This window comes from Astatotilapia calliptera, chromosome 13 (assembly GCF_900246225.1).
Source record: "Astatotilapia calliptera chromosome 13, fAstCal1.2, whole genome shotgun sequence".
Lineage (NCBI taxonomy): Eukaryota > Metazoa > Chordata > Actinopteri > Cichliformes > Cichlidae > Astatotilapia > Astatotilapia calliptera.
Genome location: NC_039314.1, coordinates 11,891,427 through 11,906,466, shown reverse-complemented (window position 1 = coordinate 11,906,466; position 15,040 = coordinate 11,891,427). Strand labels below are relative to the sequence as shown.

Genomic DNA, 15,040 nt, shown 5'->3' with positions numbered 1-15,040 from the left:
GGAAAGGAACAGCTCTGTCTGCAGAACCTCTGCTGCAGCCATTTCCCTGCACTGCCTTCACGTCTCGCGGTTGCCATGGAGACCAGCAGAATGAGCATTACTGCACTCTGCGTCAGACATGCCGGAAGGGGCGACATGATGTGCTTTTCTCCCCCACTATGGCTTTCACTCTGCTGTGTCAGAGGCTCTCGACTTCAGCACCGCTGATCCGTTATCCTGGCTTAGCCGCGGCACATGAAGAGGCATGTGCACACACACACAAGGTGCTACAGAGGAGGGAAATACCTGCCTCAGGTGTTTGTTGAATATCAACTTAGAGTGAGGTGCTAATTGCTAAATGCCACTCAAAGGCTTCTCTAATTGCCTGACATCACCACTGTGTGCTTACACACTTATTTACGCCCCACGATTACATGAGTCTTGTGCAGAACTGAAAAATGGTTTTGCAGTACAGCACGATATATCCCATTAGATGTGAGACATCGCCAGTAGATGGGCAGCCAGTAGATGGGCAGCCAGGACAGTACTCCAATCTTTTGAAGGTCAATTATTGGATTAACGTGCCTTTGATTTATTGACTTTGGGGAAAAGAGCTGAGTGGACCAGCAGTGTTACCGCTTGTGCTATAGAGCTGTCCGTGGTTCTGAATTCATGCCCCTTCACTCTTATGTGAGTGCTGATGTCCATGGAGCAACACATGAACTGAGGCAATCACCCTTGACTTGGCAGTGCTTTTCCAGAAACAGGCCAGCCACCAAATGTGCTGGCACAGCTGGTGGTTACAGCTCTGATGCTGATGTTATTTGAATGGTTCAAATAGGGCTACAACTAATATATCTTTATATATATATATATATATATATATATATATATATATATATATATATATATATATATATATATATATATATATATATATGTATATATGACTGGTTAATCATTTTCTTTTTTAGCAAGTTTAAAGATTTTATCTTTCATACAAAAATAAGTACAGAGCACCGCATTTTAATCACTGGAGAACTATTTAAATTAAAACTGTCCCCTTGTCTTTATTATCTTGTCCAGATCTACCCCGGAGCAGTGGAGCTCATGCAGGTCATAGAAGATTTCATCCACATTGTTGGACTGGGCATGAAGGATTTCCACAATGCCTATTTGATGACTGGAAACTTAGGTAAGAATCGACCCACTTTGCCTTCGGGCCCACAGCCGCTGAGATCGTTTTACCATTTGTTTTGGCTTGATATGGACACATAATCCCTGTGCTCCTCTGACTCCTTGTGTCAATTTCCCCACCATCATTAATTTAGGATAAATGCTGGGCAGTTGGGGTGGGGGAGTAAAATTACTGCAAATCAATAATGTTGATTAAAAGTGATCTTGCGGTCTTAATGTGCTAAATTCCAATGAAAACATTTAACATTCAATCCAATATCAGTAGCTTACAGCACGGGAAAACCTGCAAGAGTAGTGCCTTCACTAGAATAAATACAGACAATACTTCAAAATAACAACCACGGGTACACATTTTATTGATGCTCAAGTACATTTTAAAACACTGGGGATTTTATAACGTAGTTCAGTAAGAGCAGCACTGCTTTCTTGATATTATAAAGCCTCTCACTAATTACAGACTCTATGTATAGGTTCAAAGTTTTTGGTCAATAATCACATCAAATATTTATGTTATTCTGAAGATGAAATGGTTCGGTTTGACGCTGCACTGAACTGTAGTTCTGTGAGTAAGACTTGATTAGCAGAACATACCCTATAGCGTGTTTTGCAGTTGTACAGCCGCATGAAAAAAATTAATTAAAAGTAAATAAATAAAAGATTGCTTGTCAGTTCCTTGTGAGATTAGCAGTCATGGAAAAAAATACAGTAGGAGGGTCTGATAAAAGGCTGTAAAATTGGAAGTGAAATTACAAGTTTTCTTTGCAGCTGTAATGAGCTTTTCTGCAACGCTGATTTTTGTCGAGATTATGACTTGAAAAACAAAACAAAAAAACCAAAGTGCTGCTGTGGGTTCTTTTAGCTTCGGTCGCGCAGCCTCTCGGATGATCTGAGGTCTCTGTGGCATTTCATTTTTTACTCAGCCACAAATGGTGTCTTACTGGAATGGAAGAGTAGACCGGTGGTCTTCATTTATTCATGCAAGTGAATGTGAGTGTGCACAGCTGTGCCGTTAGGCCATTCCTCTTAAGAGGAACAGAGATGTTTCATCCTTGTATTCTTTACAATAGCTAACATTCAGCTCACTTCGAGCACACTTGCTCTCTGTGTTTCTTTATGGTATGTGATTTCCATAATGATGAATCGGTAGTCTCCAAGAATAGCATACCAAACATGGTTCAATGAATGCACACATCAAAGTACCATTATGAAACACTGTGAGAGTCAAATTAACTAATGGATTTAGACTTGGAAATAAGGTTTGAATGCATTTCACATTGCCAATCATTAATGACTTCTTTCACAGATGTGAGAATATTTCTGTGCTGTTCTCCTACTTTATACTTTATACTTATTTCAATTTGTCTTAATGGCCGTCATCCAAACTCATTGCCAGTGCCTTCTCCTTATGCTCAAAAAAGCATTAACACATGACCCCTGCTTTATACACAAAATGGAATCTGCTCTGTGAAACTGACTCTAAATTGACGGTTAAGTGTTTTATCCACATTCATACAAGTTCCTTGAGCAGTTTAATGCATTTCATAGCTGGGCTTGAATTTAAACTATTTGACTCTTATTACATTAGTCAGCTGTATCACTGTCCTGGCCTCCACTCAAACCTGCTGGACTGTGGACTAAACCGTGTCCATCTGTCAGATGTGATATGACAGGAAATATTTTTGGTAAGCGTGGAGCAATGATGCAACTCACCGCTGTTTCTCAGTCTAATAAAGCACTGAGTGGCATAATCAGGGCACCATATTCAAAACATTCTGAAGTTTTTCTCCCACATGTCCATAGAAAGAAGATATACTGATTTCATGCAACAAGAAATGCAAGAAACTGAAATAATGGAATAATTCCAACACGGTCAACAACATCTTCTTGCTTATTATCATCCGAGTTATTATATTTTGTTTGGGTTTTTTTCTTAATTTATGTATATGCACGCTCATTGTAAAGATTACCTTTATTTTGAAATAACAACAGCGTTACTCGGTGTGAGATCAAAAGGCAAGTAATTAAAAATAAAACTTGTGTTGAGAGGAACTTGATTGTTTTGACTGAAGGAGGAACAGCTACACTAAAAGTGTGCCCACATAAAGTGCAAAGAACACTTGTCGGTAAAAAGCTCATTTGAATAATCCCATCATTTTCTGTTAGAAATCTTAAGGAGCATGAGTGAACCTCTTAATAAGAGTATGTGAATGTTGGAAGCATCATTATTATGTAGAGTGCTAAAGCAGCTTTTCTTTTGGAAAAAGTGAGCACAAAGGCTCGGCAGAGAGGGGGGGCATTTGGCTTTTGAGCAATTATTTGGAGATATAACATTAATGAGTTGCCTCTGGCTAGAATCAACTTGACTGGCTGCTGGTGGTGGTAAAATACAGGGGCCTAGCTGGGAGAAATTATTATGCCAGAATGGAGTCTCTGATTTAATTTTTTCTTTTTTTTCTAATGTCAAAATTAATTACCGCTCCTATAAAATGTTTTCGCATTTGCCACTGCAGAGCTGTTTTCAAAAAACAATCAAGATATGATTCGATACCACATGATTAATACATCGGACTTTCTAATTATCCCATCCGTGGCCAGTGCACCGGCACAGCCAGCCAATGGCAGTGATTTCAGCTCACACACACAGTGCCTTAGCGACCACGTGGCCCTTTTTGATTAAAGAAATGGAAAGTTTTGTGTCTCCATCAGTGAAAGCCAAGTGGAGAGCATCTGGCTGAGTAAGATATTGCGGCATCATTTCGTCACTAATTTATGGCAGCCTCTTGACACCTAGATAAATACTGGCTGTCACCACTGTATCGTCCTGTGTCCTCCTACTTTTAGTCAAATAACCTTGATTGGAAAAGGCTGTCCACTGCAGCAACTTGTTCTCCCTCCTTGCAAGCTAACAGTTGGAGGACAAAGTGAAGCTTGGGACATGCAAAAAAAATTTTTTAACGCAGTCTTGAAGGTGGACTGCATTACGCTCTATTGTCTTTTTTTTTCTGGTTGTCTACTGTGAGGCTGCGTGTCATGGTCGAGAGAATATTTTGACAGTAATAGTGATTAATTTCCACTGCACACACAATAGCTGGAAATGCTCATTAATTTCTTTGCAGGATGTTTATGTTGTCTGACTTCAATGGTTTACTTAACGCTGAACCTCTCATGAACGCATTCAGACGTAATGAGCGATGCAATAAATCCCTCTTATGAAAATGAACCATACAGAATACTCTTAGTGCAATGAATCGCTGTTCAGAGGCGTCACTGTCCGTAATTACTGCTTTATTTGTGCTGCGTAGCCCCATCAGGCGGATTCAAAGCCCCATTTACCTGCAGAATTACCCAGAACTCTGAGAGACAGTCTTCCCAGCACCATGTTGTGTTTCACAGTGTGCCCTGTGACTAAAACCACAAACACGAATAAACATGCACGACGACTGCTGCTCCCGACATCTGGTGCTACGAACGGGCCTCTTTGCAAAAACGGCAGGTCTTGTGGTGCTCTGTGATTTCATGCCCGCTGCAGGATCATCCCAAACACCTAGATGCACCTTCACTGTCACTGATTTCACTCACACATGGAGTCTCGCCAGGATTCAAATTGTACTATTGGCACAGTACAATGAACAATAGAGCTTCTGCATCAATGGTAGGATTAGCCTCAGATTCCCCTTGCTGAAGCACTACCTGACTGGGACTGGATGTGATACCAGGTAGAGAACAGTATAGCTTTATCCTCCTCTTGTAATGCTAAGGCCCTTTCTGTTGATCCTGGGTATTTTCCTTGTCACAGCCTTAGTGCACTGACTGGCCTTTTATGGCACCTCAGCAGGGAGGTGCCATAAAAGGAAAGCGTGATTAAGGTGATTACCTTTCTAGTACTTGTCAGGTGCCAGTTGTAGCTTTGGGTTTGTATTTTGCAGCAAATGAATGCGTCAAAAGCCCAGTTGGCCTGGTATGGCTGACAGATGACCTGCATATTTGCATAATGATTCAGTTTCATGTAAAATCTACCTATTAATTTGTGAGAGAATGCAGACTCTGCATGTTGAACTCGAATCAAAGGACTGCCCTTGTGTTTACTTTTGAATGACAGTGGTGCAGACTGCATGGTTATGTTCATAATTTCATTTAATATGCAATGTTCAAGCAATGCTAATAATCTATATTTCCTCGTTTTTCTGTAGTTGCCAGCATCCAGAGGCTTCCAGCAGTGTCTGTGATGACTGACATTAACTTCCCCATGAAGGGCCGTAAAGGCATGGTTGACTGGGCCAGAAACTCTGAAGATAAAGTGGTCATCCCAAAGGGCCTCTTTGTTTCCCAGTCAGCAGGTATGGGACTATATCACCGAGTCATCTGACTGCTAGTCAAATACATCTTTCTTCAAGAATCAGAGGCACATAAACAGTCTCCACGTGCAAGCTCCATCTGTCTTAGAATATATATTCAGTATATACATACATATATTCTGTCAAGCTTCAGAATTACAACCTGCAGCAACACATCTTAAATGTGCAGGGAAACTGTAGTAGATTCGCAGGATTAATGCTTCATGAATACACAATGATTGATTCACTGGCCACTGTTGAAAATTGGAAAATATATGTCTTCACATCTCAGCAGAAGTGGAATGATTTTAGCTGAGTTGGAGTGTCTGACAAGTTACTAGACTTTCAAGCAGACACATCTGTCTTCTGAAGAATGGTTTTTCCCTTTAATGTTTATGCTTCACCACTCCTTGTTTAGAAAAAGTGAAATAATGGTACAAGCCTCTGAACAGAGCCAGTTTGCTTGCCTGTGCTTGTTCAGTTGCAAGAGTTTTCCATCAGCTCAGCATTTGTAGCGTCCTCTCAAACAATGCCAGTTGCCACTCTATACTGCAATCCAGAGCCAGGCAATTTGGTTGATTGGTGTAATCAGTCTTATCCGAAATATATCAATGATAGCATAACAAGGAATTGATCAGGATGCCACGTGCTTGACCCAAACCAATTCTGCAGTGGATTCTGGCACTTCTCTTGCTGGACAAACAAAATCAGGTGTTAGTTAATGTGATTTGCTTGGAAATAAAAGCACACCTTCAGGTTTCAGTGGGCATTTATGTAAATGATTGTATATTTAATGAGCTAACACCTAATTTGCATATATAAAATGAACTTTAGAAAACTATATACACAACTACATTTTTTTAAATTCAGAATCTAATTTATACATCTGTTTGCCCTGCAAAATATGCTTAAAATGTTTGGGTTTTTTGTGGCTGATGACAGTGTTTCTTTACTTAAAAATTCGCAAAGCATCATCATTTGCAGTAGTAATAAAAAAAGGGAAATCTATCTGACATGACATCAAAGCTTCATTTCCTCCTTCAGATATGGAGGGATCGCCTGTTTTCATTTTGGGAACCGTTCTCTACAAGACTCTTGGACTCATGCTACCTTCACCAAAGTAAGGGCAACATTTCTCATTGTCTGCGTTTTCTGGTCTGCTAGCAGGAGGAAATATGAGACAGATTTAATCCTTTGGAAGCTGCACAGGTGTCCATTTTTATTCACAGTAGCAGATCAAGTCTGAAAAACATGCTGTGCCTTTGTCGCTCCAGTGTCCCTGAAAGTTCCACTTAATACATTGAATAGAAATCTTATTTTGTCCTTCTTACAAGCAAATACTTGCATTTTGCTGCTGTTCTTTTTTTTTTTTTTTTTAGAGCTCTGTGTCACTGTAGCATGCAGTATGTAGTTAATTAAGGATGACATTAGTGTCTGGAAAAGCAGTGGGATGTCCCAAACAAACACCTGGTGTCAGACACCAATCAACAAGTCCCTGGCAGCAACGTCCCAAGGACAAACCGGTCATTCCAGCACCGTTCGGGCCAGCTGTCACAGAGAGAGCAGCAGCCCTGTGGGTAAATGCAGAGAGGAGGTTATAATGGGACACTGAATTGTGTCCTCTGCAGACAAACATGAGGATAAGCTGATCAAATGGCAACTCTGAAAAGAGAAATACCAGGCAATGTGGCTTTTAGTGTACTCGTAATTAGAGAGGCATCTATGTGTCATGTGTTTATTACATTTTAAAATAAGTACGGGAAACAGACATATGCAAAAGTCAGATGACAAATTTGAATTATTTGCTGCTCATCATTATGGACCTGCTGCATTTTCAGCTCTTCTTTTCTTCGTGTGCATGACAATTCTTCTCCCTGGGGGAAAGTACATACTGATTTTTATCTTCATTTCAAAATATAATATGTTCTGTCAACTATACCAAAGCTGGATATCCCATTGAAACATGACTATGATGCTAGCCTGTAAAAGCATATAACACAAAGCATCTTCAGGTGAGCTTTGTAGACTGTGTTTTCTAGTTTCTTTTCTTTTCTTTTTTCTTTACATAATTACTGCCAAATCATCCTGTATAGCATATCTGATGTCTAATGGGCAGCTCTTGTAGTCCTCCTTTACTGACTTTAATATTGAGGTTAGTATTCAGTGCAAGCAGCATTAGAGAAAATATGCTGCCTGACACTGAAACTTGAATTTGAAGAACTCGCACTCTGAAATGTAGATCATTAGATTAGCAGGCAGAGAGGAGCTTTAAATTCAAAAATATATGCACAATATCTTCCCTAAAACACCAAATCAGGTTTTAATACCAGCATGGCCCTTAAGCTTCACTGACTCTAAAGTTATACCTAATCCTTTAGTATTAACAGTAATTTTTCAGACATTATAAAAATGCTAGAATCTAGAGCGTTGGAAATGATGATGCATGATGTTATTCCTAATGAGGGATTCACTGTAACTCGTTTGTGTCTGTTTGCGTAGGTATTTGGCTACACAGGATGAAGGATTATGGCCATGCCACCTACTCAGACGTGTTTGTGTGCAGTCCTCCAAACAACCAACAGCATGTGGCCCAACAGGGGTTACACTATGCGTAGTTTGAATGTTGATTAGTTGAAAAGCGGGCCTGAACAGGAAACTGAGCTTTAGCACACTAGAATTTCACTCATCAAAACTGAAGCACAGACTTGTAGGATGGTCTGATTAGTGAGAGAATCTATTAAACCTACACAAACAGCTCACACATTCAGTGCAGGGATCCAGTTTAATTATGTCACCCAGTCAGCCCCAGCTGCCTGTGTGGGACAGCTGTCAATCAGTGCAGCCACATCCCAAATTCAACTATGGTGGATGAGTTAGAAAAAGAAAAAGAAGAAAAATCACCCCACCCAGCATTGTTAGGAGAGGAGAAACTGATTTGTTTGTTTGTTTTGTTTTTAATAACAGCTTCTAAATATTATTTTTAGTGCTGTAAAATTAGACAGACTCCCTTTTAGATCCATACTCCAGTGGCACTTAGGGGAAATGCAGTTTCTGCACATCAGTGTCTTCATTTTTCTGCTCTGGGGGTTGCCCCTCAGTGTAAATTCATGCACCGTGCTAACACAGCTAAACTTAAAAATAAGCCACACTGATGAACAACACTGAAATGTTAATTGACAAGGACATCTAAGAAGCATTTAGTAAAAAGATCACAACACATATGTGTAAATATGGCTACCTATGCACAAACATAGTTACACATACAGCAATTATTATCATCCATGTTTGTAAAAAGATTTATTATAAATTATTATAATTCTTTTGGTTTTTTGACTTGATCTTCTCCCGGTGAATGCGATGTTAAGCTCTTTTTTTCCCCGTTTGTTTCACATGCCATGTTTATTGTGAAATTTTGTTCGAGTCTTGACTAAATGCAGAATGACACATTTGAATAATTAATTTTGTAATTTTCTCACATCTCTGTTTGATTCAGGAACCACACAGTTGTGAACTCCAAGGTCATAGCTGTGACTGTGAGACCCGAGCCCAAGGCCACTGAGTCCCACCTGGAGATTGAACTGGCTCACTTGGCAAATGTAAGCACAGTAACTAAAATGTTCATACACAAATGCACAGTAAATACTATATATAGTTTGGATCTATAGTTTATTGACCTTCATGTTCCTTTGTTAACACTACACAAAGAGTTTTTGTTTGCTGGCTGAGTGTTCTACAAAGACCACAGCACGTATCATCTCCCATTAGCTGACACACAATGGCGGTTAATTGGCTCGATAATTAATTTGTGTCGGGAGAGAGCACTACGTTCAGATAATTACAAGGACAATCCCTTTTTATGATCCAGACCTTTTTATTCATCTTTGAGATAAAGTGCATGTAAGTCTGAACGTGTCAGCAAATTTGTGCATGCGTGTGTGTGTCTGTGGTAGTGGAGTTCAAAGCTTTTTTGTGTGATCTATGAAACACGTTTTCAAAAAAGCTAAATAAAAGGACAAACGTGCACTTGATTTATAATAATGATGATGGTGGTGATGAAAATGATGATGAGTTATCATCATAATTTACCAAACATTTTGTCCTTTTCCTGCCTTCCAGGGAACAATGAACCCTTACTGTGCGCTGTGGGACAGCACCATGCTGTAAGTGGGCATGCACTTTCACTTCTTTTCACTTTTTTTGTTGTTATAGGTATTCATTGTTTTCTGTGTGTGTTTTTTTGGGATAATTTCCATGTTTAAAATCAGGGTGATACATTTTTCTGGGTAAACCATTACAACATTATTGGAACTGCAAAGAAACTGCATTAAACCTCATTCAGAGCGAACAACACGGTAGGCCAGTTGTAAGTCATATGAGTTTAATGCTTGGCTGTAAAACTCACACGTGTTGATTTAAACCTGTGTTCATACTGACTTTGAGTCAATGATGGCGAGGTCCTGAAGTTGCAGAGTTCTTGTTTAGTGAATGTCATCATGACTCCATCAAGTTTTCTATCAGAACCCAACACGAATCAAACAAATATGAGTTACTAATACTAATGAGTTAGAAAATAGCCCGTCTCACAGCAGTTGAGACATTTATATCTATACCAGTCCTTTACAAAATAGTTTGAGTGCATACAAAACTAAAAGGCAGCATGTATAGGCTTCAGCAGACTTCTTAAAGATATTCATTTTACAGTAAGTGCTGATAAAAGTCACTGCCTAAGGTGCCGTAGCATCAGTCAAAAATACTGCAGAATTATATAACGTATCAGGAGGGAAACTCCCACAAATTATGAGGACACAAAACACAACCGCTTTACCTAAACGAAACACAGCAGCTCATATAGAATGCTTAATTTTATGGTGTAGAAATGTGACACTCCATAAGAATACAACAAATATTACATTTATGTAAAGCCAATGACTTGAGTAACATTACATTTTGCACTTTTGCTTATCTGAATAAGTTGTTTGCTGCTTGATGCATAGTCCTCCAAACTGTGTCTGTGTTTGAGATTGTTGTGCCATTTGTGTTGATTTGATGTCACCTTCTCTGCAGCAAACAGAACAGTCCCGTGATTTCCCATGTTGGATCATTTCCACTCAAAAGTGGAATTTTTTTCGTACTTTACAATAAGACTTGTTCACGGTGTCAGTACGTGTTAATTAGCCTCAAAAAGACATCATGAATGATTGCCCCTGAGGTAGTGTAGAAGGCCAGGTAGACTGCCTCACGGCTGGAAAGAAAAGAAGCATCACATAACAGGTGGGGGGCCAGGGCAAAAGAGGTCAGATGGATGGCCTGAGGGCTGGAAATCTGCTGAGCTAGAGAGTTTAGAGGGTGGCTGCAAGGCTAGGGAGAAAAAAAAAGATGGTTGGAAGAGTTGTGATTGGTGGGCAGTAGTTTTGATCCAGGACAGGTAGACAACTGGGATGCAAATACTTCTGAAGTGGCAGCAAATTAAATATCAGTGCGTCTTACAGTGGCAGACACCAGTCTTAAGACCTGGAGCAATTGGGGTAGTGCCCAGTAGTCATGGCGCAGAGAAGACAGGCTATTGAATATTTGAGGGATGGACATTTCACTGGGTGTTGGCAGGGGCGGCTGATGGATGGTTGGGGTGGCCGATTGAACAGCTTAGGCGGCTACACAAGCAATTACCTGATGAAGAATTCCAGTGCTGGACATCAAAAAGAAAGAGAGAGAGAAAGAACTCTGGTGGCTGTTGGGGCAAATGGCAAGGCAGGATCCAAAGAAAGATTTGCTCCTGGGTGGTTCAATAAAACTTGATAAACCTAAAAATGAAACAGGGTTGGATACTGCAAACAGCAGGCAAGTCAACTCAAACTGCATGAGGGATTTACAGGCAACAATGTCTGCAATGGATATCATCGAGTGGGCGCAAGCCAGCATTTCACATAATGAAGAAAGAAAACATTTGGTGTACTACAATAAGGTTGTAGTTTTGTCTGCATTTGTCTGCATGTGTTATAGGAAAAACAAGACTTTTCCTCCTTCTGTTGCATTTCGGCTGCACAGCCATCGTTTGCGTCATCCACTTGGGCGATACATGTGTCTTTTAAGCTCAACAAAAATACCAGGATTATTATAGAAAACTACTCAAGCTTACCTGAAATCAGTGGAAGAGAAATCGTATTTTTTAGAACTTCAACATGGACAGCGGTATTGTTTTTTCTAAAATAAGAATACTAACACTATGGATGGATCATGTTTTGTAGAACTTTTGTTTAGTTTGTTGTTTATTTTTATTTTTTACCTGTAACAGGATGGAAATGTATTTACTAGAAATATGTTTGATTCCAGTTTCACTTAATTGTGTACAACCTAACAGCAATAGTGGATGAACAGATCTCTGGCAAAGGCATATAAAAGCTTGTTACTTTCACTGTGAAATAGCATCTGAATTGTGCGCGGTCTGTCCTCTATCACAGTATTTGAGGGCAGCTGGTCTATTTTTGAACAGCAATGATACAACTGGGACAACTCAGCTACATTCTCTCTGTCTGACTTTCACAAACCTAGTGTTAACTATCTGATTTTTTCCCCCCCATACTACATTAGGTAATTTTAATCATAGCACCACTGAATGACTCCATGGTATGATAATCATTTTTCAAACATTTGGCTCTTTCTATTATCCAATAGGATCCACTCTTAGGACTCATTGAGGGGATGATGTGCCATCTGTCAGCCATGTTGGTTCAAACCAAATGAGAGTGCTCATGTTGACAATTAGCAGAGAGAAAACATTTGCAAGTGGAGAGCTATGGTCCACGTGCAGGTTATGTGAACACTGAGCTGGACTTTAACATAAACTACACGATCAAAGTATTTTTAAACAAATGTGAACAAATCTTTCAGAATAGGCTTTATTTATATAAGACTTACAAATAATGAAATGTTGAAATTGACTATAACTAACTTCCAATGTAATATTAAAGTAGTGACCATAATATTAAACTGCTTGAAAACAGTGAGGGCTCAATTCACATCATTATTATGGAGGCCTATAGGTGAATCTGCTGCAGTTGGCTAGCTTTGAAAACGACAGAGAAATATAAACAAACACCACACACTGAGTTCTAAAATATCCAATATCTTTTTTAAATTTACTCTTCCGGTCTCCAGGTCCACAGCACTGAGTGTAAACATATCAGATGCATACACTTTTATTACTTTTTCAAATGTCAATATTTTTTTTTCTTTTTTTCTTTCAAATAACCTCGAAATTACCAATATCCCACCACTGTGCCAAGGGAACAATAAAAAGTGCAACCCAGTGACTTCAGATCAGTTAACATCCCTGTTGTGGTCAAAAATAAATATTTAGGGAGAATTAATCTGCCTGACAACTCACTTCACCTTATCCCTAGCTTTCATAAATAACATTTTAACTATATATATATTAATCCATCTTAGAATATCTTAGAAGTGATATGACACTGTGAGTCTACCATAAGGTTATTTTACAGTTCTGACTTGTCTCTTTCTAATGCTACGATATAAAAACAAACTAGTTGTAAAACTAGGCGGTTTTCTTCCTTACTGCCCCCAAACTTGTAGAAAAAATAAAAATGCAGAATGACGTTCCAAGCTAGTTCTGGCCTTTTGACGTTGCCTTGCAATTAACTGCTTTTAAAAATCCTCTGATGCTTGGGAAGCAGTGCATGGAAAGCCATATGAGTGTCTTTTTGACATTTTAATCGCAGATGCTTCAGGACCCTTTCTCGGATTATCAAACAGAGTCTCGTGGAAGCTAAACATCAAACGGCTGAGAACATTTGCAGATCCTTAAATAAGGATTCACAAGTCAGCATCTTGGCCCTTCATTAAGACATCTTTAAAACAGAGAATTTCACTGCCTTTTATTTCACCCTCAAGGTTATTTTCTTGTTTAATGTGTTTACTCTAAGCAAGACAATGAAGTACGAAATTATTGTTATTTAAATATTAAATAATGACTTTCTAGTCAAATATATTGATGGATAAAGTCTTTTTTCCTAGCATGCAAAGACACGTGTTTGACACAAGTTTCGAATAAAACAAAAATAAAGTATAGCAAGGACTCGAGCAGTAAAACGTGTTTTAAACAATTATGTGTAAAAACAAAACAAAACCGCCGATTACAACGGAAAGCGCTTTCAAGTCACGTCTTTAGCTTTTACTGAAAATTATGCACCTCGTTAGTTTTATCTGGCATTTCTAAGTGCTGCACAATTCTTAGCAAGAATTTACCGGGAGCACTCCACTTCCTGAGAAATTAAACCTTTTTAATCATTTAGATGTTAACGTGTGAAAGCAGCTGTCACTGCTTCGAGTTCTACAAACATCTGGAGAAGCTGAATTTGAGCCAAAAAGGCTGCACCCTACACTCTCCAACTGCTCCAAATCCTATGAATCAAGAGAAACCTCTGCAACAGCAACATTTGCTTTCCATTTGGACATTTAAAAAAAAACCCAGCAGCTTCATGGCGGTGTGTTTAAGTGTTGAATCAAAATGTATCTACTACAGCAACAAAGAAGATGCCGCCATCCACAAGTTTGTCTGTGTGGTTCAGTGGTAGTCGTTTACTCCATGAGCTGGGTGGAAGCTGGGACGGAGTTCATGCAACCACACCTAACCTAGTTTTTGAATATAACATTAAATCTGTGACAAGTCAAACAGTAACATTACTGCTAAGAGAGAATTTACATTTACTAATAAATTTGATAAGCATTGCTTTCATTTTAGTTGTGCCTGGTTTCATGTGAATAATGCTGTATCTGTTCACTTCAGTCATGTCCACGGTCAACTCTGCCTGCAGCATAATGCCATGTAAAACTCAAAATCACGTCTCACTTTATCTTTCAGCTAATGCGGTATTTGATTTTAGGTTTGGGGGTTTTTTGGGGGGTATTTTGTCTTTGTTGTTGTTGTTTTGAAGAACTCTCCAATGGTTTCCCCTGTTTGACGTCAATCTTATTTGACATTTTCATATCTGTGATCAGCAGCTGTCAAGCTTTTTCACAGCATAGGACCACAAAGAGACACATTCGCTCCATAGACTCGCACTTCATCAGATTTAGTCTCAGGGACCCATGTGGAAAGATTTATGTCAATTTCCGAGGGCTGCTTTTGAGTGGAAACTGTTGACAGTGCAGATGTAGAGACAATAATGGTGAAAGCGCCTTTATGTCTGGTGGCTGAAATCAAAAGGATGGCACCAGGCGAGAAGTGACAGTATGAGTGATGTTTAATAATTCTAATTGTAAGCTTTAGTCAAACAAGGGCTGATAGTGGACTGATAACGACTCTTAACTATGAATTAATTCACAGTAAAAGGTATTTTTGCATTTGTGCATGGGCCAGAGGTTGGGGTAATGCACATGTACATACAGTGAAGTATGGCATGCAATACTAATGCACCAGCCCCTTGCAGGCGATAATTATCTGATACTTTATGCATGCAGGAATTCTATCTGACTCCATTATTATTTAACTTAGATAATAGATGTATTTTTAT

General features: G+C 39.2%; 1 protein-coding gene across 9 annotated transcripts in view; it reads left to right on the top strand.

Annotated features, from left to right (window-relative positions):
* Positions 1–15,040, top strand: part of adgrb3 (adhesion G protein-coupled receptor B3) — a 116,490-nt gene that overhangs the window by 74,983 nt on the left and 26,467 nt on the right. For all 9 annotated transcript variants that reach the window (XM_026190431.1, XM_026190429.1, XM_026190430.1 and 6 more), the window contains 5 exons: positions 1,066–1,174; positions 5,367–5,513; positions 6,555–6,630; positions 9,004–9,106; positions 9,627–9,670. In XM_026190431.1, the coding sequence (XP_026046216.1) occupies positions 1,066–1,174; positions 5,367–5,513; positions 6,555–6,630; positions 9,004–9,106; positions 9,627–9,670 (479 nt within the window). The remainder of the gene's footprint in view (positions 1–1,065; positions 1,175–5,366; positions 5,514–6,554; positions 6,631–9,003; positions 9,107–9,626; positions 9,671–15,040) is intronic.